The 25,081-nt window shown below is 47.6% G+C and overlaps 1 protein-coding gene across 1 annotated transcript; it reads left to right on the forward strand.

The window, feature by feature from the left end:
• Positions 1-1,122: 1,122 nt before the first annotated feature.
• Positions 1,123-25,081, forward strand: mrps2 (mitochondrial ribosomal protein S2). The gene is made up of 4 exons (XM_060841172.1): positions 1,123-1,207; positions 8,656-8,775; positions 20,867-20,993; positions 24,485-25,081. Exons 1-4 carry the CDS (start codon positions 1,189-1,191, stop codon positions 25,023-25,025), a joined length of 807 nt encoding a protein of 268 aa, XP_060697155.1. The 5' UTR covers positions 1,123-1,188; the 3' UTR covers positions 25,026-25,081.

Below are 25,081 nucleotides of genomic sequence, written 5' to 3' on the forward strand. Positions count from 1 at the left end.
ATCTTTATTCAATTTCCACCACCAGGAAGAAGGGAAACACCTGAGTGGCCAGTGACAAACAGTGCCCTTCACGTCAAAGGGCAATGCTGTGTGATCAAACATTGAAGCGTAGCGCAGGGATTAAATCAAAATAGAGTTGGAGGGAGAAATAACATTCCACTCCCTGCGGTGCCCACCTCTCGAAGTTTAGTTATTTTGTAACGAAATAAACACTGCAAACAATTTGCACAAAGCAAGCTCCCACAAAAAGTACAAATAAAGACTGAACAAGAAGTTAGCTGCTGTTCTCCATCTAAGGTAGACAAGCAGGAGGCTGAAAGAACACAGCAAGCCAGGCACCATCAGCAGGTGGAGTCCTGAAGAAGTGTTACACCCAAACGTCCACATTTCCACCTCCTGACGTTGCCTGGTTTGCAGTGATCTTCCAGCCTCCTGCTTGTCTACTTTGGATTCCAGCATCTGTAGTTTTTTTGTCTCAAACTGTTCTTCACCTGAGGGCAAAGGTAATTGAGAGCCCTCAGCACTAATCCTCCATCAAAATAAGGATCTACAGACAGTAGTCAACAGGTTTGTTTCTGCTCCTTTATATCTTTATTTGGACTGATTTACAGATGCCGGTGGTAAAAACAATGACTGCAGATGCTGGAAACCAGATTCTGGATGAGTGTTGCTGGGAGAGCACAGCAGGTCAGGCAGCATCCGAGAAGCAGGAGGGTCAATGTTTCAGGAAAAAGCCCTTCATTAGAGATGTCGGTGTTGGACTGGGGTGTACAAAGTTAAAAATCTCACAACACCAGTGTGCTTCCAGTTAAACCTGTTGGACTATAACCTGCTGTTGTGTGATTTTTAACTTTGTTTGGACTGGTTTAGAAATAGAGTGAGAGCTGTGCGAGAAGCCCCGCCTATTTCAGACACCACCCCCTTTAGTGAAGGACAGATGGGGGGGTAGAGGGAACCCATGGCGCCATCTTGATGAGGGCGGATGATGGCGTCCCGGGTGCCATCTTGATGAGGGCGGATGGTGGCGTTCCCGGCGCCATCTTGATGAGGGCGGATAGTGGCGTCCCGGGCGCCATCTTGATGAGGGCGGATAGTGGCGTCCCGGGCGCCATCTTGGTGAGGACAGGTGGCTGTTGTCGTGGCTCGAAGTATTGATAAAGTTTATTGAACGTGACGAGGCGACGGATAATGAAGCTGCTGGGGATCGGTAAGTGACCCCCCTCCCCCCCCTCCCCCCGGGATCTGTGACCCCCCCTCCCCCCGGGATCAGTGACCCCCCTCACCCTCCCCCCGGAATCAGTGACCCCCCTCCCCCCCCTCCCCCCGGGATCAGTGACCCCCCTCCCCCCGGGATCAGTGACCCCCCTCCCCCCGGGATCAGTGACCCCCCTCCCCCCGGGATCAGTGACCCCCCCTTCCCCCCCCGGGATCAGTGACCCCCCTCCCCCCGGGATCAGTGACCCCCCTCCCCCCGGGATCAGTGACCCCCCTCCCCCCCCTCCCCCCGGGATCAGTGACCCCCCTCCCCCCGGGATCTGTGACCCCCCTCCCCCCGGGATCAGTGACCCCCCCTTCCCCCCCCGGGATCTGTGACCCCCCTCCCCCCGGGATCAGTGACCCCCCTCCCCCCCCTCCCCCCGGGATCAGTGACCCCCCTCCCCCCGGGATCTGTGACCCCCCTCCCCCCGGGATCAGTGACCCCCCCTTCCCCCCCCGGGATCTGTGACCCCCCTCCCCCCGGGATCTGTGACCCCCCTCCCCCCGGGATCAGTGACCCCCCTCCCCCCGGGTACAGCTGGTTCTCTGAGATCTCGGGCCTGCTCTGGGTTTTGTAAACAGATATTTTCCCCACAGACTCTGACACTGACACAGACACAGACACAGACACTGACACAGACACTGACACTGACACAGACTCTGACACTGACACTGACACTGACACAGACTCTGACACTGACACTGACACTGACACAGACACTGACACAGACTCTGACACAGACACAGACTCTGACACTGACACAGACACAGACACTGACACAGACTCTGACACAGACACAGACACAGACACTGACACAGACACTGACACTGACACAGACACAGACACAGACTCTGACACTGACACTGACACTGACACAGACTCTGACACTGACACTGACACAGACACAGACACTGACACAGACACAGACACTGACAGTGACACAGACACTGACACAGACACTGACACTGACTCTGACACTGACACTGACACAGACTCTGACACTGACACTGACACAGACACTGACACTGACACAGACACTGACACAGACTCTGACACTGACACAGACACAGACACTGACACAGACTCTGACACTGACACTGACACAGACACAGACACTGACACAGACTCTGACACTGACACTGACACAGACACAGACTCTGACACTGACACAGACACAGACACTGACACAGACTCTGACACAGACACAGACACAGACTCTGACACTGACACAGACACAGACACTGACACAGACTCTGACACAGACACAGACACAGACTCTGACACTGACACAGACACTGACACAGACACAGACACAGACTCTGACACTGACACTGACACAGACTCTGACACTGACACTGACACTGACACAGACACAGACACTGACAGTGACACAGACACTGACACAGACACTGACACTGACTCTGACACTGACACTGACACAGACTCTGACACTGACACTGACACAGACACAGACACTGACACAGACACAGACTCTGACACTGACACTGACACAGACACAGACACAGACTCTGACACTGACACTGACACAGACTCTGACACTGACACAGACACAGACACAGACTCTGACACTGACACTGACACAGACACAGACACAGACTCTGACACTGACACTGACACAGACTCTGACACTGACACAGACACAGACACTGACACTGACACAGACTCTGACACAGACACAGACACAGACTCTGACACTGACACAGACTCTGACACAGACACTGACACAGACTCTGACACTGACACTGACACAGACACAGACACTGACACAGACACTGACAGTGACACAGACACTGACACAGACACTGACACTGACTCTGACACTGACACTGACACAGACTCTGACACTGACACTGACACAGACACAGACACTGACACTGACACAGACACTGACAGTGACACAGACACTGACACAGACACTGACACTGACTCTGACACTGACACTGACACAGACTCTGACACTGACACTGACACAGACACTGACACTGACACTGACAGTGACACAGACACTGACACTGACACAGACACTGACACTGACTCTGACACTGACACTGACACTGACACAGACTCTGACACTGACACAGACTCTGACACTGACACTGACACAGACACTGACACAGACACTGACAGTGACACAGACACTGACACAGACACTGACACTGACTCTGACACTGACACTGACACTGACACAGACTCTGACACTGACACTGACACAGACACTGACACTGACACAGACACAGACACTGACACAGACACTGACAGTGACACAGACACTGACACAGACACTGACACTGACACTGACACTGACACTGACAGTGACACAGACACTGACACAGACACTGACACTGACTCTGACACTGACACTGACACTGACACAGACACTGACACAGACTCTGACACTGACACAGACACTGACACAGACACTGACACTGACTCTGACACTGACACAGACACAGACACTGACACAGACTCTGACACTGACACTGACACAGACACAGACTCTGACACTGACACAGACACAGACACTGACACAGACTCTGACACAGACACAGACACAGACTCTGACACTGACACAGACACAGACACTGACACAGACTCTGACACAGACACAGACTCTGACACTGACACAGACACTGACACAGACACAGACACAGACTCTGACACTGACACTGACACAGACTCTGACACTGACACTGACACAGACACAGACACTGACACTGACACAGACACTGACACAGACACAGACACTGACAGTGACACAGACACTGACACAGACACTGACACTGACTCTGACACTGACACTGACACAGACTCTGACACTGACACTGACACAGACACAGACACTGACACAGACACAGACTCTGACACTGACACTGACACAGACTCTGACACTGACACTGACACAGACACTGACACAGACACTGACAGTGACACAGACACTGACACAGACACTGACACTGACTCTGACACTGACACTGACACTGACACAGACTCTGACACTGACACTGACACAGACACTGACACTGACACAGACACAGACACTGACACAGACACTGACAGTGACACAGACACTGACACAGACACTGACACTGACACTGACACTGACACAGACACTGACAGTGACACAGACACTGACACAGACACTGACACTGACTCTGACACTGACACTGACACTGACACAGACACTGACACTGACACAGACACTGACACAGACTCTGACACTGACACAGACACAGACACTGACACAGACTCTGACACTGACACTGACACAGACACAGACTCTGACACTGACACAGACACAGACACTGACACAGACTCTGACACAGACACAGACACAGACTCTGACACTGACACAGACACAGACACTGACACAGACTCTGACACAGACACAGACACAGACTCTGACACTGACACAGACACTGACACAGACACAGACACAGACTCTGACACTGACACTGACACAGACTCTGACACTGACACTGACACAGACACAGACACTGACACTGACACAGACACTGACACAGACACAGACACTGACAGTGACACAGACACTGACACAGACACTGACACTGACTCTGACACTGACACTGACACAGACTCTGACACTGACACTGACACAGACACAGACACTGACACAGACACAGACTCTGACACTGACACTGACACAGACACAGACACAGACTCTGACACTGACACTGACACAGACTCTGACACTGACACAGACACAGACACAGACTCTGACACTGACACTGACACAGACACAGACACAGACTCTGACACTGACACTGACACAGACTCTGACACTGACACAGACACAGACTCTGACACTGACACAGACACAGACACTGACACTGACACAGACTCTGACACAGACACAGACACAGACTCTGACACTGACACAGACTCTGACACAGACACTGACACAGACTCTGACACTGACACTGACACAGACACAGACACTGACACAGACACTGACAGTGACACAGACACTGACACAGACACTGACACTGACTCTGACACTGACACTGACACAGACTCTGACACTGACACTGACACAGACACAGACACTGACACTGACACAGACACTGACAGTGACACAGACACTGACACAGACACTGACACTGACTCTGACACTGACACTGACACAGACTCTGACACTGACACTGACACAGACACTGACACTGACACTGACAGTGACACAGACACTGACACTGACACAGACACTGACACTGACTCTGACACTGACACTGACACTGACACAGACTCTGACACTGACACAGACTCTGACACTGACACTGACACAGACACTGACACAGACACTGACAGTGACACAGACACTGACACAGACACTGACACTGACTCTGACACTGACACTGACACTGACACAGACTCTGACACTGACACTGACACAGACACTGACACTGACACAGACACAGACACTGACACAGACACTGACAGTGACACAGACACTGACACAGACACTGACACTGACACTGACACTGACACTGACAGTGACACAGACACTGACACAGACACTGACACTGACTCTGACACTGACACTGACACTGACACAGACTCTGACACTGACACTGACACAGACACAGACACTGACACTGACACAGACAGTGACACAGACACTGACACAGACACTGACACTGACACTGACAGTGACACAGACAGTGACACAGACACTGACACAGACACTGACACTGACAGTGACACAGACACTGACACAGACACTGACTCTGACACTGACACTGACACTGACACAGACTCTGACACAGACACTGACACTGACACTGACAGTGACACAGACACTGACACAGACACTGACACTGACTCTGACACTGACACTGACACTGACACAGACTCTGACACTGACACTGACACAGACACTGACACTGACACAGACACAGACACTGACACAGACACTGACACAGACACTGACAGTGACACAGACACTGACACAGACACTGACACTGACTCTGACACTGACACTGACACTGACACAGACACTGACAGTGACACAGACACTGACACAGACACTGACACTGACTCTGACACTGACACTGACACTGACACAGACTCTGACACTGACACTGACACAGACACAGACACTGACACTGACACAGACAGTGACACAGACACTGACACAGACACTGACACTGACTCTGACACTGACACTGACACTGACACAGACACAGACACTGACACTGACACAGACACTGACACAGACACTGACACAGACACAGACACTGACACTGACACAGACACTGACACTGACTCTGACACAGACACTGACACAGACACAGACACTGACACTGACACAGACACTGACACAGACACTGACACAGACACTGACACAGACTCTGACACTGACACTGACACAGACACTGACACAGACACTGACACAGACACTGACACAGACTCTGACACAGACACTGACACAGACACTGACACAGACACAGACACTGACACTGACACAGACACTGACACTGACTCTGACACAGACACTGACACAGACACAGACACTGACACTGACACAGACACTGACACAGACACAGACACTGACACTGACACAGACACTGACACTGACTCTGACACAGACACTGACACAGACACAGACACTGACACTGACACAGACACTGACACAGACACTGACACAGACACTGACACAGACTCTGACACTGACACTGACACAGACACTGACACAGACACTGACACAGACACTGACACAGACTCTGACACAGACACTGACACAGACACTGACACAGACACAGACACTGACACTGACACAGACACTGACACTGACTCTGACACAGACACTGACACAGACACAGACACTGACACTGACACAGACACTGACACAGACACTGACACAGACACTGACACAGACTCTGACACTGACACTGACACAGACACTGACACAGACACTGACACAGACACTGACACAGACTCTGACACTGACACTGACACAGACACTGACACTGACACAGACTCTGACACAGACTCTGACACTGACACAGACACTGACACAGACACTGACACTGACACAGACACTGACACTGACACAGACACTGACACAGACACTGACACTGACTCTGACACTGACACAGACACAGACACAGACACTGACACTGACACAGACACAGACACAGACACAGACACTGACTCTGACACTGACACTGACACAGACTCTGACACTGACACTGACACAGACACTGACACTGACTCTGACACTGACACTGACACAGACACAGACACTGACACTGACACTGACACTGACACAGACACTGACACTGACACTGACACTGACACAGACTCTGACACTGACACTGACACAGACACTGACACTGACTCTGACACTGACACTGACACAGACACTGACACAGACACTGACACAGACACTGACACAGACTCTGACACAGACACTGACACAGACACTGACACAGACACAGACACTGACACTGACACAGACACTGACACTGACTCTGACACAGACACTGACACAGACACAGACACTGACACTGACACAGACACTGACACAGACACTGACACAGACACTGACACAGACTCTGACACTGACACTGACACAGACACTGACACAGACACTGACACAGACACTGACACAGACTCTGACACTGACACTGACACAGACACTGACACTGACACAGACTCTGACACAGACTCTGACACTGACACAGACACTGACACAGACACTGACACTGACACAGACACTGACACTGACACAGACACTGACACAGACACTGACACTGACTCTGACACTGACACAGACACAGACACAGACACTGACACTGACACAGACACAGACACAGACACTGACTCTGACACTGACACTGACACAGACTCTGACACTGACACTGACACAGACACTGACACTGACTCTGACACTGACACTGACACAGACACAGACACTGACACTGACACTGACACTGACACAGACACTGACACTGACACTGACACTGACACAGACTCTGACACTGACACTGACACAGACACTGACACTGACTCTGACACTGACACTGACACTGACACAGACACAGACACTGACACTGACACTGACACTGACACAGACACTGACACTGACACAGACACTGACTCTGACACTGACACTGACACAGACTCTGACACTGACACTGACACAGACACAGACACTGACACTGACACAGACTCTGACACAGACACTGACAGTGACACAGACACTGACACAGACACTGACACTGACACTGACACAGACTCTGACTCTGACACGGTGTCGCTCTCGGTGTTGAAGGAGAGGAGCTGCAGGTGAAGGGGATGAGGGGCTGGAGATGGCTGTCATTTACATCTTATGTTTCTGTTTTCCTTCCCCGCTCAAGTGCTGCCGCGTTTGGCCTGTGTGAGGCTGACGGTGCCCATTTCCAGATACCAACCGAGATCTCAGCTTCATGGCCTGGCCCAGCCTCCTCCTCCTGCTGCTGCTGCTTTACTACAACAAGGTCAGTGAGGAGCTGATTACTGGGCAATATTCAATATTCAGTCAAACAGTCAGGGTAGGCAGGAACAAAGCAGATAACAAGGTAGGACCGCTAAATTAAACTGCATTTATCTTAATGCAAGAGGCCTAACAGGGAAGGCAGATGAACTCAGGGTAGGGTTCGGAACATGGGACTGGAATATCACAGCAATTACAGAAAGTGGTATAGGGTTGGGCAGGACTGGAAGCTTAATGTTCCAGGATACAAATGCTACAGGAAGGATAGAAAGGGAGGCAAGTGAGGAGGGGGAGTGGTGTTTTTGATAAGGGATAGCATTACAGCTGTGCTGAGGGAGGACATTCCCGGAAATACATCTAGGGAAGTTATTTGGGTGGAACTGAGAAATAAGAAAGGGATGATCACCTTATTGGGATTGTACTATAGACCCCCAATAGTCAGAGGGAAATTGAGAAACAAACTTGTAAGGAGATCTCAGCTATCTGTAAGAATAATAGGGTAGTTATGATCGGGGATTTCAACTTTCCAAACATAGACTGGGATTGCCATAGTGTTAAGGGTTTAGATGGAGAAGAATTTGTTAAGTGTGTACAAGACAATTTTCTGATTCAGTATGTGGATGTACCTACTAGAGAAGGTGCAAAACTTGACCTACTGTTGGGAAATAAGGCAGGGCAGGTAACTGAGGTGTCATTGGGGGGGGAGCACTTTGGGGCCAGCGCCATAATTCTACTCATTTTAAAATAGATAATAGACAATAGACAATAGGTGCAGGAGTAGGCCATTCTGCCCTTCGAGCCTGCACCACCATTCAATATGATCATGGCTGATCATCCTTAATCAGTATCCTGTCCCTGCCTTATCTCCATAACCCTTGATTCCACTATCTTTGAGAGCTTTATCCAACTCTTTCTTAAATGAATCCAGAGACTGGGCCTCCACTGTCCTCTGGGGCAGAGCATTCCACACAGCCACCACTCTCTGGGTGAAGAAGTCTCTCCTCATCTCTGTCCTAAATGGTCTACCCCGTATTTTTAAGCTGTGTCCTCTGGTTCGACACTCACCCATCAGCGGAAACATGTTTCCTGCTGCCAGAGTGTCCAATCCTTTCATAATCTTATATGTTTCAATCAGATCCCCTCTCAGTCTTCTAAACTCAAGGGTATGCAAGCCCAGTCGCTTCAGTCTTTCAGTGTAAGGTAATCCCTCCTTTCCAGGAATTGACCTTGTGAACCTACGCTGCACTCCCTCAATAGCCAGACTGTCTTTCCTCAAATTTGGCGACCAGAACTGCACACAGTACTCCAGGTGTGGTCTCACCAGGGCCCTGTACAGCTGCAGAAGCACCTCTTTGCTTCTATACTCAATCCCTCTTGTTATGAAGGCCAGCATGCTATTAGCCTTCTTCACTACCTGCTGTACCTGCATGCTTACCTTCATTGACTGGTGTACAAGAACACCCAGATCTCTCTGTACTGCCCCTTTACCTAAATTAATTCCATTGAGGTAGTAATCTGCTTTCCTGTTCTTGCCACCAAAGTGGATAACCATACATTTATCCACATTAAACTGCATCTGCCATGCTTCTGCCCACTCACCTAACCTGTCCAGGTCACCCTGTAATCTCCTAACATCCTCCTCACATTTCACCCTGACACCCAGCTTTGTATCATCAGCAAACTTGCTAATGTTATTGCTGATACTATCCTCTATATCATTAACATATATTGTAAAAAGCTACGGTCCCAGCATGGATCCCTGCGGTACCCCACTGGTCACTGCCTGCCATTCTGAAATGGAGCCGTTTATCACTACTCTTTGTTTCCTATCAGCCAACCAACTTTCAATCCAAGTTCGTACTTTGCCCCCAATACCATGCGCCCTAAGTTTACTCACTAACCTCCTATGTGGGACTTTATCAAAAGCTTTCTGAAAGTCCAGGTACACTACATCTACTGGATCTCCCTCGTCCATCTTCAGAGTTACATCCTCAAAAAACTCCAGAAGATTAGTCAAGCACGATTTCCCCTTCATAAATCCATGCTGACTCTGATCTAGTGATGGAAAAGGATAGACCAGATCTAAAAGTTGCAATCCTAAATTGGAGGAAGGCTAATTTTGACGGGATTAGGCAAGAACTTTCAGAACTCCACGAAGATTGGTGGAGTAGCAGAAAGCATAAGACACTGTCAAAGAATACAGGAGGATATAGATATACTGGAGAAGTGGGCGGAAAAGTGGCAGATGGATTTCAATCCAGACAAATGTAAAGTGATGCATTTAGGCAAGACTAATTCGAGAGCAAATTATACAATGAACAGAAGAGCCTTGGGAAAAGTTGATGGGTAGAGAGATCTGGGAGTGCAGATCCATTGTACCCTGAAGGTTCCTGCACAGGTGAATAGAGTGGTCAAGAAGGCATATAGTATGCTTGCCTTCATTGGACAGGGTATTGAGTATAAGAGCTGGCAAGTCATGTTAAAATTGTACAAGACATTGGTTCAACCGCATTTAGAATACTGTCTACAGTTCTGGGCGCCACATTACCAAAAGGATGTGGACGCTTTGGAGAGGGTGCAGAGAAGGTTTATGAGGATGTTGCCTGGTATGGAAGGTGCTAGCTATGAAGAGAGGTTGAGCAGGTTAGGTTTATTTTCATTAGAAAAAAGGAGATTGAGGGGTGACCTGATATGATTTTGTAAACTCAGAAGGGTATAGACAGGGTGGATAAAGACAAGCTTTTACCCAGGGTGAAGGATTCCATAACGAGAGGTCATGCTTTCAAGGTGAGAGGTCGGAAGTTTAAGGGGATACATGCGGTAAGTACTTCACACAGAGGGTGCTGGGCGTCTGGAAGGCGTTGCCAGCAGAGGTGGTAGAGGCAGGCACGGTAGATTCATTTAAGATGCGTCTGGACAGATGCATGAGTAGGTGGGGAGCAGAGGGATACAGATGCTTAGGAACTAACCGACAGGTTTAGACAGTACGTTTGGATCGGCTCAGGCTTGGAGGGCCGAAGGGCCTGTTCCTGGGCTGTAAATTTTCTTTGTTCTTTGTTCTCTTTGTTCTTGGGTGCAGATGATTGTAGGTAATTTAAGCGGGCATTGGATAGGCATTTGGAAGTTATTGGGCTAGTATAGGTTAGGTAGGATTCGGTCGGCGCAACATCGAGGGCCGAAGGGCCTGTACTGCGCTGTATCCTTCTATGTTCTATGTTCTATGTAAGGGGATGGCTGGAAAATGGGAAGCCTTCAGAAATGAGATAACAAGAGTCCAGAGACAATATATTCCTGTTAGGGTGAAAGGAAAGGCTGGTAGGTATAGGGAATGCTGGATGACTTGAGAAATTGAGCTTTTGCTTAAGAAAAAGAAGGAAGCAAATGTCAGGTATAGACAGGAGAGATTGAGTGAATCCTTAGAGTATAAAGGCAGTAGGAGTTTACTTAAGAGCGAAACCAGGAGAGCAAAAAGGACCTGGACCTGATCAGGTGTACCCTCGAATTCTGAGGGTACCTACAGAAGTGATTGCTGGGCCCTTTGCTGAGATATTTGTATCATCGATAGTCACAGGTGAGGTGCCAGAAGACGAGAGATTGGCTAATGTGATGCCATTATTTAAGAAAGGCGGTAAGGACAAGCCAGGGAATTATAGACCAGTGAGCCTGACATCGATGGTGGTTAAGTTGTTGGAGGGAATCCTGAGGGACAGGATATACATGTATTTGGAAAGGCAAGGACTGATTAGGGATAGTCAACATGGCTTTGTGCATGGGAAATCATGTCTCACACACTTGATTGAATTTTTTGAAGAAGTAACAAAGAGGATTGATGAGGGCAGAGCGGTAGATGTGATCTATATGGACTTCAGTAAGGCGTTCGACAAGGTTTCCTATGGGATACTGATTAGCAAGGTTAGATCTCAAGGAATACAGGGAGAACTAGCCATTTGGATACAGAACTGGCTCAAAGGTAGAAGACAGAAGGTGGTGGTGAAGGGTTGCTTTTCAGACTGGAGGCCTGTGACCAGTAGAGTGCCACAAGGATCGGTGCTGGGTCCATTACTTTTCGTCATTTATATAAATGATTTGGATATAAACATAGGAGGTATGGCTGATAAGTTTGCAGATGACACCAAAATTGGAGGTGTAGTGGATAGCGAAGAAGATTACCTCAGATTCCAATAGGATCTTGATCAGATGGGCCAGAGAACTGAGAAGTGGTAGATGGAGTTTAATGTAGATAAATGCGAGGTGCTGCATTTTGGGAAAGCAAATCTGAGCAGGACTTAACCACTTAATGGTAAGGTCCTAGGGAGTGTTGCTGAACAAAGTGACCTTGGAGTGCAGGTTCGTAGTACGTTGAAAGTAGAGTTGCAGGTAGATAGGACAGTGAAGAAAGCGTTTGGTATGCTTTCCTGTATTGGTCAGAGTATTGAGTACAGGGGTTGGGAGGTCATGTTGCAGTTGTATAAGACATTGGTCAGGCCACTGTTGGAATAATGTATGCCGTTCTGGTCTCCTTCCTATCGGAAGGATGTTATGACACTTGAAAGGGTTCAGAAAAGATTTACAAGAATGTTGCCAGGGTTGGAGGATTTGAGTTATAGGGAGAGGCTGAACAGGCTGGGGCAGTTTTCCCTGGAGCGTTAGAGGCTGAGGGGTGACCTTCTAGAGGTTTACAAAATTATGAGTGGCATGGATAGGATAAATAGATAAAGTCTTTTCCCTGGGGTCGAGGAGTCCAGAATCTAAGGGGCAACGTTTTCATGCAGAGGGTGGTGCGTGTATAGAATGAGCTGCCAGAGGATGTGGTGGGGGCTGGTATAATTACAACATTAACAAGGCATCTGGATGGGTATATGAATAGGAAGGGTTTGGAGGGATATGAGCCGGGTGCTGGCAAATGGGACTAGATTAGGTTGGGATATCTGGTCGGCATGCGGGACTTGGATTGAAGTGTCTGTTTCCGTGCTATACACCTCTATGACTCGATGACTCTAAATGTTGGAGAAAATGAGGTCTGCAGATGCTGGAGATCAAAGTCGAGAGTGTGGTGCTGGAAAAGCACAGCAGGTCAGACAGCATCCAAGGAGCAGGAGAATCAATGTTTTGGGTATAAGGCCTTCATCAGGAATGAGGCTTGTGGGCCGGGGGTCTGAGAGATAAATGGGAGGGGGTGGGGTTGGGGTGAAGATAGCTGAGAATGTGATAGGTAGATAAAGGTGGGGGAGAAAGTGATAGGTTGAAGAGGAGGGTGGAGCGTTTAGATAGGAAAGGTGATGGACAGGTCAAAAAGATGGTGCTGAGTTGGAGGTGTGGGACTGGGATAATGTGGTGGGAGGGGAAGAGAGAAAGCTGGTGAAATTCACATTGATCCCATGTGGTTGCGGGATCCCAAGGTGGAATATGAGGCGTTCTTCTTCCAGGTGTTGGGTGGTAACGATTTGGCGATGGAGGAGGCCCATGACCAGCATGTCCTTGGCAGGGTGGGAGGGCTAGTTGAAGTGTTCAGTCATGCGGTGGGCTTGTTTGGTGCAAGTGTCCCAGAGATGTTCTCTGAAACAATCCACAAGTTGGCGTCCTATCTCCCAAATGTAGAGGAGATGGATGCAACGGATATAGTAGATGACATTGGTGGAAGTAGAGGTAAATTTCTGTTGGATGTGGAAGGATCTTTTGGGGCCTGGGACGGAGGCGAGGGGGGAAGTGTGGATGCAGCTTTTGCACTTCCTATGTGGTGGGTGTGCGGTGTGTACTGGTGGGGGGTGTAGGCCTGATTAGGGAGTCGTGGAGGGAATGGTCTGTTCGGAACTCTGTTAGGGTTGAGAAGTCAATATATTTAATTGATTAATATGTAAATCTCAGAACTTTGTTCAAGTCACTGTCCCGAGATAATTTAAGGTTTTATAAAAACAAAAGTGACATCGCAGTACAGACAATGCATTAAAGGTGTAAGGTTAGAATATGCCTGTACCTAACCTTGAGTCGGATCGGTTCTATTTCCAAAGTAGGAATTTATAAAATGAAATATATTTCTGGTGGTGGGATCCGTTTGTAGGTGGGAGAAGTGGTGGAGGATGATGCAATGTATACAGAGGTTGGTGGGGTGGAAAGTGATGACGAGGGTGTGTGTGTCAAGGGTGTAGGTGGAGGAGAGGCGCTGGAGGGTATCGTCGGCCATGTGGGAAGGAAAATTGCAATCTTAGAAGAAGGAGGTCACCTGAGATTTTCTAAAGTGGAATTAGTCATCCTGGGAGCAGATCTGGCGGATATGGACGAATTGAGAATAAGGGATGGCGTTTTTACAGGAGATAGGGTGGGAGAGGTGTAGTCTAGCTAGGTGTGGGAGTTGGTGGACTTGTAGTAGATGTCCATGTTTAGTCGGTTGTCAGAACAGCTCATCACAGCACCCAACAGCCCCCAATATTGCCTCTAATCTCTTTCCAGTGTTTGCTGACCTGACTGCAGCTAACACCCCTTTTGTTAATGATGCTTGCCACTTGCCTTGGTATTGAAATTCCAGGCCTTAATCTAGGCCCATGCTCATGACAGACAACTTCTTTGTGATTCTGCATGTCATTAAACAGTAACAAATATTACTGATATATTTGAAATAATATGCATTTTGTTTAAAATGAATTGAAGAATTCTATCAAAAGGACAAAGTTATTTATTATCACTTTTCATAAAGATCTGGTTTTACATGGATTACTTCAAATTTTTTTCCCTAGTTTCCCCAACTCCATGAGGGCAGAATGAATACAGTGGACTACATTAAGATGCAATAATTTTACTGAGCATATTTTAATCCATAAAATGAGGCTGGGGAAAAGGAAGCCAATCTATGCCAAGTTTTCCATTTTGTTCTCATGTGTGGAGGTGTTCTGAAGGTGCTTCATGTGTCATCATTTTTGTGCAGTTGGCTTTAGAGGATTATGGCTATGCTATCCATAATTGTTTTCTAAGGTGTTCAACGCCTGGACAGTGGAACCTTTTTTTAAAATAAGACATTTCTTAAATGTCACATATCTTATGGTAACTGCTTAATTATTACAGACATCAGGGCTCTGACATTCTTGTGGAAGAGGGACAGGCAGTTGGCCCTAATGACCCTCCACGGCCCACTGCCTGGACCTGTTTATGGCCAGTTTGGCCAGGCCCAGGTGCAGACCCATGAGGGGGTCCTCAGACCTGCCCTCTCCACTCTGTACCGGGTGCCTGAAGATCAGTAGCATGGGACTGAAGTGCAGCCAGGAACAGAAGGTGGTTTACTCCCGTTGTTCGTTTTTTATTATTTCTTAGAGTGAGCAGAGCCTCTGTCACTGCTGTTTATTTTCTTTTCCCTGATCCAGTTCCCTCAGAGCCAGCTCTGAGTGAACAGAACCTCTGACACTCCTGTTCTTTTTTCTTTTTCTTTCCCCGGCACCCATGTTGTGTGTGTGTTTGTGCAGGTGTGAGACACAGTGAAAGACACAACATGTACAAATCAGGAAGAAAGGAAACACCCGAGTGTTTCTCCAAGGACACCCGGGCTCTAACGTAACCGTGGAAGAGGGGCAGGCAGTCGGTCCTAACAACCCCCTCCACGGCCCGCTGCCTGGACCTGTTTATGGCCAGTTTGGCCAGGCCCAGGTGCAGACCCACGAGGAGGTCCTCAGACCTGCCCTCCCTCCTTCGTACCGGGTGCCCGAAGATCAGGGACTGAAGTGCAACCAGAAACAGAGAAGCTGGTTTACTTCTGTTGTTCTTTTTTTTTCTTTTTTTTCTTTTTTTTCCTTTTTTTTCTATTAACCCCACACTACTGCCTAACTGTGGTAGTGCTTATTTTCCCCAGCACCCATGGTGTGTGTGTGTAGTTGTGAGACACAGTGAGAGACGCAAAGTGCACAAATCTTTATTCAATATCCACCACCAGGAAAAGAAGGAAAACACCCGAGTGGCCTGTGACAAGCAGTGCCCTTCACGTCAAAGGGCAATGCTGTGTGAACAAACAGTGAAGGGGAGGGCAGGGACTAAATCAAAATAGAGTTGGAGGGGGAAATGATGCACTCCACTCCCTGCGGCGCCCACCTCTCCCTGAACAACTCCAGGGGGTTGGTGGACACCGCGTGCTCCTTCTCGAAGGACACCCGGGCCCTAACGTAACCGCGGAAGAGGGGCAGGCAGTCGGCCCTAACGACCCCCTCCACGGCCCGCTGCCTGGACCTGTTTATGGCCAGTTTGGCCAGGCCCAGGAGCAGACCCACGAGGAGGTCTTCAGACCTGCCCTCCCTCCTCCGTACCGGGTGCCCGAAGATCAGGGACTGAAGTGCAACCAAAAGCAGAGAAGCTGGTTTACTTCTGTTGTTCTTGTATGTGAGCCAGGGCTCCCTGATTGGACCATATTCTACAAGGTCCACCTGGCTGACCTCATTGCAATCACTACACAAGTTGTACGTTCCTAAGTTAGGGACCCTCTGTATAAGGCGGTTCATTCAAGTGACCATCAGCTTTTCAAAGGTTGTGTTTCAAGGAGTGTCTTTAAGGAACTGCGGGGCCAACTGAGGAACTCCAGAGCTTTATGGTCTCCTGCACTGAGACCACAGTTGCGAATAGTGGCACAAAAGAGTCAGTGGTATGCAAGAGTCTGAAATAGGAACACCGAGATCTTTGAGTATTTGTGGATAATACAAATCAGTGAACTTAGGGAAGAGGGATACAAAACCACGTACCAGCTTGGTTATGGGGCCTCAAGTTATGGATGATCTCAAATTTTTGAGAGGACAGGAAAGCAGACTTGCCAGAAATTCATTGGAAGTGACAGGTCTGCTGGTTCCAAAGGCATGCTGGAGTGTTTCAGCAGCAGCACTCAAGGTTAGTGGAAAGCCAGAGGCCTTTATGAAAACTAGCAAAAGATAACTAAAAAGCATTAAGGGGGAAGAAGATGAAATGAGAGTAAGCTAGCCAGTAATATGAAACAAGATCGCAAGATGTGGAGGTGCCAGTGTTGGACTAGACTGGACATGGTCAAAAATCACATGATACCAGGTTGAACTCCAACAGGTTTATTTGAAAGCACTGGTTTTCTGAGCATTGCTTCGTTATAAGGTGTAATGCAAGAATTTTTTTTTTTGAGAGAGGAAAGAGTGTTTATTGGACCACTGGAAAATAAGACTAGATAAGTAGTAATGGTAGCAAAGAAATGGCAGAGGAATTGAACAGGTACTTGGCATCAGTTTTCACTATGGAAGACACCAACAGCATACCAGACCTTTGAGACAGTCAGGAGCAGAGATGAATGTAGTGGCCATCGTTAAGGAGGTGGTGTTGGGAAAATTCAAATGTCTAAAAGAAGATAAATCACCCAGAACGGATGTATTACACCGCATAGACAGAGATAGCTAAGGAGGCTGTAGAGGCATTATTGGTGATCTTTCAGGAATGACTACAGTCACGGAGGGTCCCAGAGGACCAGATAATGGACAATGTAACACCCCTGCTTAAGTCCCAATCCCCACTTCACCCTGCCCCCACCTCCCCCCAGTCCCAAAAAAGGGTTACACCCGAAATGTCGACTTCTGCACCTCGTGATGCTGACTGGCTTGCTGTGTTTTCCAGCCTCCTGCCTGTACACTTTGGATTCCAGCATCTGCAGTTTTTTTGTCTCTAAGAAGTTATGGAGGCAGAACACAAAGTTATCTGCCGGTTAGCTTCACCTTGGTTGTTGGTAAGATTTCAGAGTCCAGTATTAAAGATGAAATTGTAGAGTATTTGGAAGTCCTGATAAAATACAGCTGAGTCAGCATGGCTTTGTCAGATGGACATCATGCATGACAAATCTGTTAGAGTTCTTTGAGGAGATAATGAGCCAGTTAGACAAAGGAGAGCCAGTGGACATGATCCATTTGGTTTTCCAAGAGGCCTTTGACAAGGTATCGCACAAGAGGTTGCTAAATAAGATGAGATAAGAGCCCTTGGTGTTATGGAGAAGGTGTTGGCATGGATGGAGGATTGGCTGACTGGCAGAAGGCAGAGGGTGGGGCTAAAGGAGTCCTTTTCAGGATGGTAGCCGGTGAGTAGTGGAGTTCCACAGGGGACTATTTTGGGACCACAACTGTTTATGTTACACTTTAATGACCTGAACAAAGGAATTGAGGGCATTGTTGCTAAGTTTGTAGATGACACAAAGGTGGAAGGGCAGGTAGTGCTGAGGAAGCAGAGAGGCTGCAGAAGGACCTGATCAGGCTAGGGAAGTGGCCAATGGAATAGTGTAGGAATGTATGAAATTATGTACTTTGGTAGGAAGAACAGAGGCTTTTCTAAATGGGGAACGGCTTCGGAAATCTGGAGCACACAGGGACTTGGGAATCCTAGTTCAGGATTCTCAAGGGTAACAGGCACATTCACTTGGCAGCTAGGAAGGCAAATACAATGTTAGCATTCATCTCAAGAGGGCTAGAATACAAGAGCAGAAATATACAGCTGAGGCAGTTTAAGATCTGGTCAGACCACATTTGTAATATTGTGAGGAGTTTTGGGCCTTGTATCTAAGAAAGGACGTGCTGACCTTTGAGGGGATTCAGAGGAGCTTTACAAGAATGATTTTGGGGAGGAAAGGCCTGTCCATGAGGAGCAGTTGAGAACTGAGTCTGTATTTGATGGAGTTGAGAATGAAGAAGATCTGATTGAAACTTATACTGAGAGGCTTGGATAGAAAGAACGAGAAAAAGGAGGAGAGACTAGGGCATAGGCTCAGAGTGAATAGAGATGAGGAGGAATTCCTTCAGCCAGAGGGTGGTTAATATGTGGAACTCATTGGTACAGAGGATTGTGGAGGCCAAGTCATTGAGTGTATTTAAGACAGAGGATAGGTAGGTTCTTGGTTAATAAGGGGGTCAAAGGTTATGACAAGAAGGCAAGGGAATGGCATTGAAATACATATTACCCATGATCAAATGATGGAGCAGACCGATAACTGAATGGCCTAATTCTGTTCTTATGTCTTCTGATCTTACAGCATGTGAACTGAAGGTAATGGAATGAAGACAGAACAAAATAGTCTTGCTAACAGACAAGTTCAGGACTCCATAACTCAACGTAACATCAAATATGACACCAGTAATTTTGAGCAGTCTGCATTAACCTGAGACAGCAGTGGGGGGATGGAATGGAGTGTTCATAAGTTGGGGAAAAGAGGAGAGAGACAAGCAGCAGGGGTCACGAGTGATCATGGTACGAGAGCAGGAAAAGGAGCTCTTGCAAGTGATTCCCTAGCCCTAGATTGCATGGTTGTATTCAGTTAGATGACTGTGAACAGGTGTTAGAGGACAATGATGTAATGGATAATAACAAAGGCTACTAACAGGTTGAGAAAGGAAAGTTAACCGGCACAGTCACATAGCTGTTATTAAAATCACAAATGTCATCCTGTTTCGGTGTATGATGAAGTGGAACGTTCATTGAAGGGTTTCAGAAATGGAGTTCTAGGAAATGTAGCCACAGAATTGAAAGTGGTGTTGTAAGTGAAATGGTGGAACATATTTTGCTTCTCCAGGGATGGAAGGGAGTTAGCAATACAGGCCTCATCTATCATTGACATGGAGATTGAATCCTAGATTCAGCCCATCAAGCCTGTACTGCCTCTTTAAAAAACATTTAGGAATTAGGAATCTCTCTGTACAGAAGCTGTGAGGTGAGGTTATATATGAATGAAGTAATTGTAGTGCAGTGGTAGTGTACCTGTCTGCTTCAGAGGTTTGTCATATCACATCAGAACAGGTTAATTAAAAAGTATGTACAGCTGGATAAAGGGGTCGGAGCAGGGTGAGATTTGGTGATAAGAGTCAAATTGTGAGAACGACTGTTTAGGTCAGCAGATGGTGAAAAGTATCATTGCGTTTCAGTCGAGGTTAGGTATCCCAACCTGTCAGTCTACTTTCGGTCAAAGCTGCCATATCAATGCAACCAGCTACAGTAAGAGGAATGAATGACCATTTCGTCTGTGAATGTGCAGAAATATGATAAAATGTAGATGGCTCATTACTGACGGCTCATTATTAATTCTGATCCTGTGCTTTGTTATGAATATTAACCACTGACTTATGCAATTATTCTAGAAAATGACTTGCTATTGACTGACCCCCTGAAACATCCAGACTTCTTTCACGTCAGTGAACTCTTCTCTCTCAAAGACCTCTTCGATGCCAGGGTGCATTTTGGTCACAAAAGAGGTTGTCGGAACAGGTAGGTGATTAACGTGCTGGTACTGACGGTGAGGTTCTTTTGAAACTACTCAAGCAGGTGGTTCTGTAGAAGAGGATTGGAGGTTAAAGGAAGAGTATAATTGCATTACTTTGGTCTCATAGAATGGCTATTCCATTGAAGGAGTCAATTCCACAAGGTGTTCATGCTGGCTTGTTCACAACAGGAAATCCATCTGTCCCACAACCCTGCCTTTTACCCCATAGTCCTGTCAATCTTTCCCACCACCAGGGATATATTTCCCTCCCCTCCCCTATCAGCGTTCCAAAAAGACCACTCCCTCCGTGACTCCCTCGTCAGGTCCACACCTCCCACCAACCTAACCTCCACTCCCGGCACCTTCCCCTGCAATCGCAAGAAATGCAAAACTTGCGCCCACACCTCCTCCCTTACCTCTCTCCAAGGCCCCAAAGGATTCTTCCATATCCACCACAAGTTCACCTGCACCTCCACACACATCATCTATTGCATCCGCTGCACCCAATGTGGCCTCCTCTATATTGGGGAGACAGGCCGCCTACTTGCGGAACGTTTCAGAGAACACCTCTGGGACACCCGGACCAATCAACCCAACCACCCCGTGGCTCAACACTTTAACTCCCCCTCCCACACCACCAAGGACATGCAGGTCCTTGGACTCCTCCATCGCCAGACCATAACAACGCGACGGTTGGAGGAAGAGCGCCTCATCTTATAGAACATAGAACATAGAAGGATACAGCGCAGTACAGGCCCTTCGGCCCTCGATGTTGCGCCGACCGAGTCCTACCTAACCTATACTAGCCCAATAACTTCCAAATGCCTATCCAATGCCCGCTTAAATGAACATAAAGAAGGAGAGTTCACCACTGATACGGGCAGGGCATTCCATGAACTCACAACCCGCTGTGTGAAGAATCTACCCCTAACATCTGTCCTATACCTACCACCCCTTAATTTAAAGCTATGTCCCCTAGTAACACCTGACTCCATTAGCGGTAAAAGGTTCTTAGTATCTACCCTATCTAAACCCCTAATCATCTTATACACTTCTATCAGATCTCCCCTAAACCTTCTCTTCTCCAATGAGAACAGCCCCAAGTGCCTCAGCCTTTCCTCATAAGATTTTCCTACCATTCCAGGCAACATCCTGGTAAACCTCCTCTGCACTCGTTCTAAAGCTTCCACATCCTTCCTATAGTATGGCGACCAAAACTGCACACAATACTCCAGATGAGGCCTCACCAGAGTCTTATACAACTGCAACATGACCTCAGGACTCCGGAACTCAATTCCTCTGCCAATAAAGCCCAGTACACCATATGCCTTCCTCACAGCACTATTTACCTGGGTGGCAACTTTCAGAGATCTGTGTACATAGACACCAAGATCCCTCTGCTCATCCACACTACCAAGTAGCCTACCATTAGCCCAGTAATCCATCATCTTGTTATTCCTACCAAAGTGAACGACTTCGCACTTAGCTACATTGAATTCCATTTGCCACATTTCCGCCCAGCTCTGCAACTTATCTATATCCCGCTGTAACCTACCACTTCCTTCCTCACTATCCACAACTCCACCGACTTTTGTGTCATCCGCAAACTTGCTTACCCAGCTTTCAAGTCCTTCCTCTAGATCATTTATAAAGATAACAAAAAGCAATGGTCCCAAAACAGATCCTTGTGGTACACCGCTAGTAACTGCGCTCCAAGATGAACATAATCCATCAACTACTACCCTCTGTCTCCTTCCAGCCAGCCAATTCCTAATCCAAACCTCTAATGTATCCTCAATGCCATACCTCCGAAGTTTTAGCATTAGCCTACCATGGGGAACCTTATCGAACGCCTTACTAAAATCCATATACACAACATCTACTGCTTTACCCTCATCCACTTCCTTAGTCACCTTCTCAAAGAACTCAATAAGGTTTGTGAGGCACGACCTGCCCTTCACAAAACCATGCTGGCTATCCCTGATCACGTTATTCCTACCCAGATGTTCATAAATCTTATCCCTTACCATTCTCTCTAAGACTTTGCCCACCACTGAAGTCAGACTCACTGGCCTATAATTACTAGGGCTATCCCTACTCCCTTTCTTGAACAATGGGACCACATTCGCTATCCTCCAGTCCTCTGGTACTATTCCCGTTGACAATGACGACATAAAAATCCAGGCCAATGGCTCTGCTATCTCCTCCCTAGCTTCCCATAGGATCCTGGGGTAAATGCCATCAGGCCCAGGAGACTTATCTATATTCATCCTTTCCAATATTCCCAAAACCTCTTCCCTGCATATTTCCAGGGCATCCATTCTAATTATTTGTGATTCCATATTCACATCAGCAACAGTGTCCTGTTCCTGAGTGAATACTGATGAAAAGTACTGATTTAATGTCTCTCCAATCTCCTCCGCCTCCACACACAACTTCCCACTACTATCCTTGACTGGACCGATACCTACCCTAGTCATCCTTTTATTCTTGACATACCTATAGAAAGCCTTTGGGTTTTCCCTAATCCTACCAGCTAAAGACTTTTCATGTCCCCTTCTCGCTTCTCTTAGCTCCCTCTTTAGCTCCTTCCTGGCTACCTTATAACTCTCAATCGCCCCTACTGAACCTTCACGCCTCATCTTTACATATGCCGCCTTCTTCCCTTTCACAAGGGACTCCAATTCCTTACTAAACCACGGCTGCCTCACAAGGCCCTTTACACCATGCCTGACTGGTACATACCTATCGAGGACACGCAGTAGCTGCTCCTTGAACAATCCCCACATCTCATTAGTGTTCTTCTCTTGAAGCCTGTTTTTCCAATCCACACAACCTAAGTCATGCCTCACTGCATCATAATTTCCCTGCATCATCATCTTCCGCCTGGGAACCCTCCAACCACAAGGGATGAACTCAGATTTCTCCAGTTTTCTCATTTCCCCTCCCCCCCACCTTCTCTGAGTCAAATCCCTTGAACTCATCACCGCCCTCCTAACCTGCAATCTTCTTCCTGACCTCTCCGCCCCCCCAACCCACTCCGGCCTATCACCCTCACCTTGACCTCCTTCCACCTATCGCATCTCCATCACCCCTCCCCCAAGTCCCTCCTCCCTACCTTTTATCTTAGCCTGCTGGACACACTTTCCTCATTCCTGAAGAAAGGCTTATGCCAGAAACGTTGAATCTCCTGTTCCTTGGATGCTGCCTGACCTGCTGTGCTTTTCCAGCAACACATTTTCAGTTGTGTAATGTTTAACTTTGTACACCCCAGTCTAATGGCACCTCAAATCATGACTGCTATTATGTAATTTCTGGCCTCCGGTACCACCTTTTTTGTTTTTTTGGTTAGGTCTAATAACAAAGTTTCACTATCTGTAATTCAACAGTTTCTAGTCACAACTGCTTGAGAGTAATTTCTCAGTAAAATAAAAAGAATGAAGATAATAGTGTGAATGTTAATTATCATTTATGGGAATTCTTTCGCTTCCATTAGGCTGATGGAGCCATATCTCTTTGGTTGTCGATTGGATCAGGACATCATTGATTTGGATCAGTCGATTCTTCACCTTCAGCAAGCTCTGAACTTTACAGCCCATTGTGCCTATCGAAAAGGGATTATCCTGTTTGTGAGTCGCATGCGTCAGTTTACTCACCTGATAGAGGAAACTGCGAAGGAGTGTGGGGAATATGCTCACACCAGATACTGGCAGGGTGGATTGCTGACTAACGCACATGTCCAGTATGGAACTGGTGTTCGCCTGCCTGATCTCATCATCTTTCTGAGTACATTGAATAATATCTTTGAGCAGCATGTTGCGGTGCGAGATGCTGCCAAGATGAATATTCCAACAGTGGGGATAGTAGACAGTAACTGTAATCCCAGTCTCATCACTTATCCCATCCCGGGAAATGATGACTCTCCTTCGGCAATTAATCTCTACTGTAAACTTTTTAAAATGACCATTCTTCGAGCAAAAGACAAGAGACGTCAAATGGACCTACTGTATGGAATCCAGAAAAAATTGACCAAATAAAGCTGTTAATATATTAAACCATTCCTATCATCAAATACAGCGATTTGTAACTCTGA

This window comes from Hemiscyllium ocellatum, chromosome 21 (assembly GCF_020745735.1).
Source record: "Hemiscyllium ocellatum isolate sHemOce1 chromosome 21, sHemOce1.pat.X.cur, whole genome shotgun sequence".
Lineage (NCBI taxonomy): Eukaryota > Metazoa > Chordata > Chondrichthyes > Orectolobiformes > Hemiscylliidae > Hemiscyllium > Hemiscyllium ocellatum.

Excerpts from the sequence above, each read along its gene's own strand:
- mrps2 (XM_060841172.1), top strand. Across the intron at positions 8,776-20,866 it reads TGCTGCTTTACTACAACAAG|AAAATGACTTGCTATTGACT; the intron begins GTCAGTGAGGAG and ends CAATTATTCTAG. Across the intron at positions 20,994-24,484 it reads AAAAGAGGTTGTCGGAACAG|GCTGATGGAGCCATATCTCT; the intron begins GTAGGTGATTAA and ends CGCTTCCATTAG.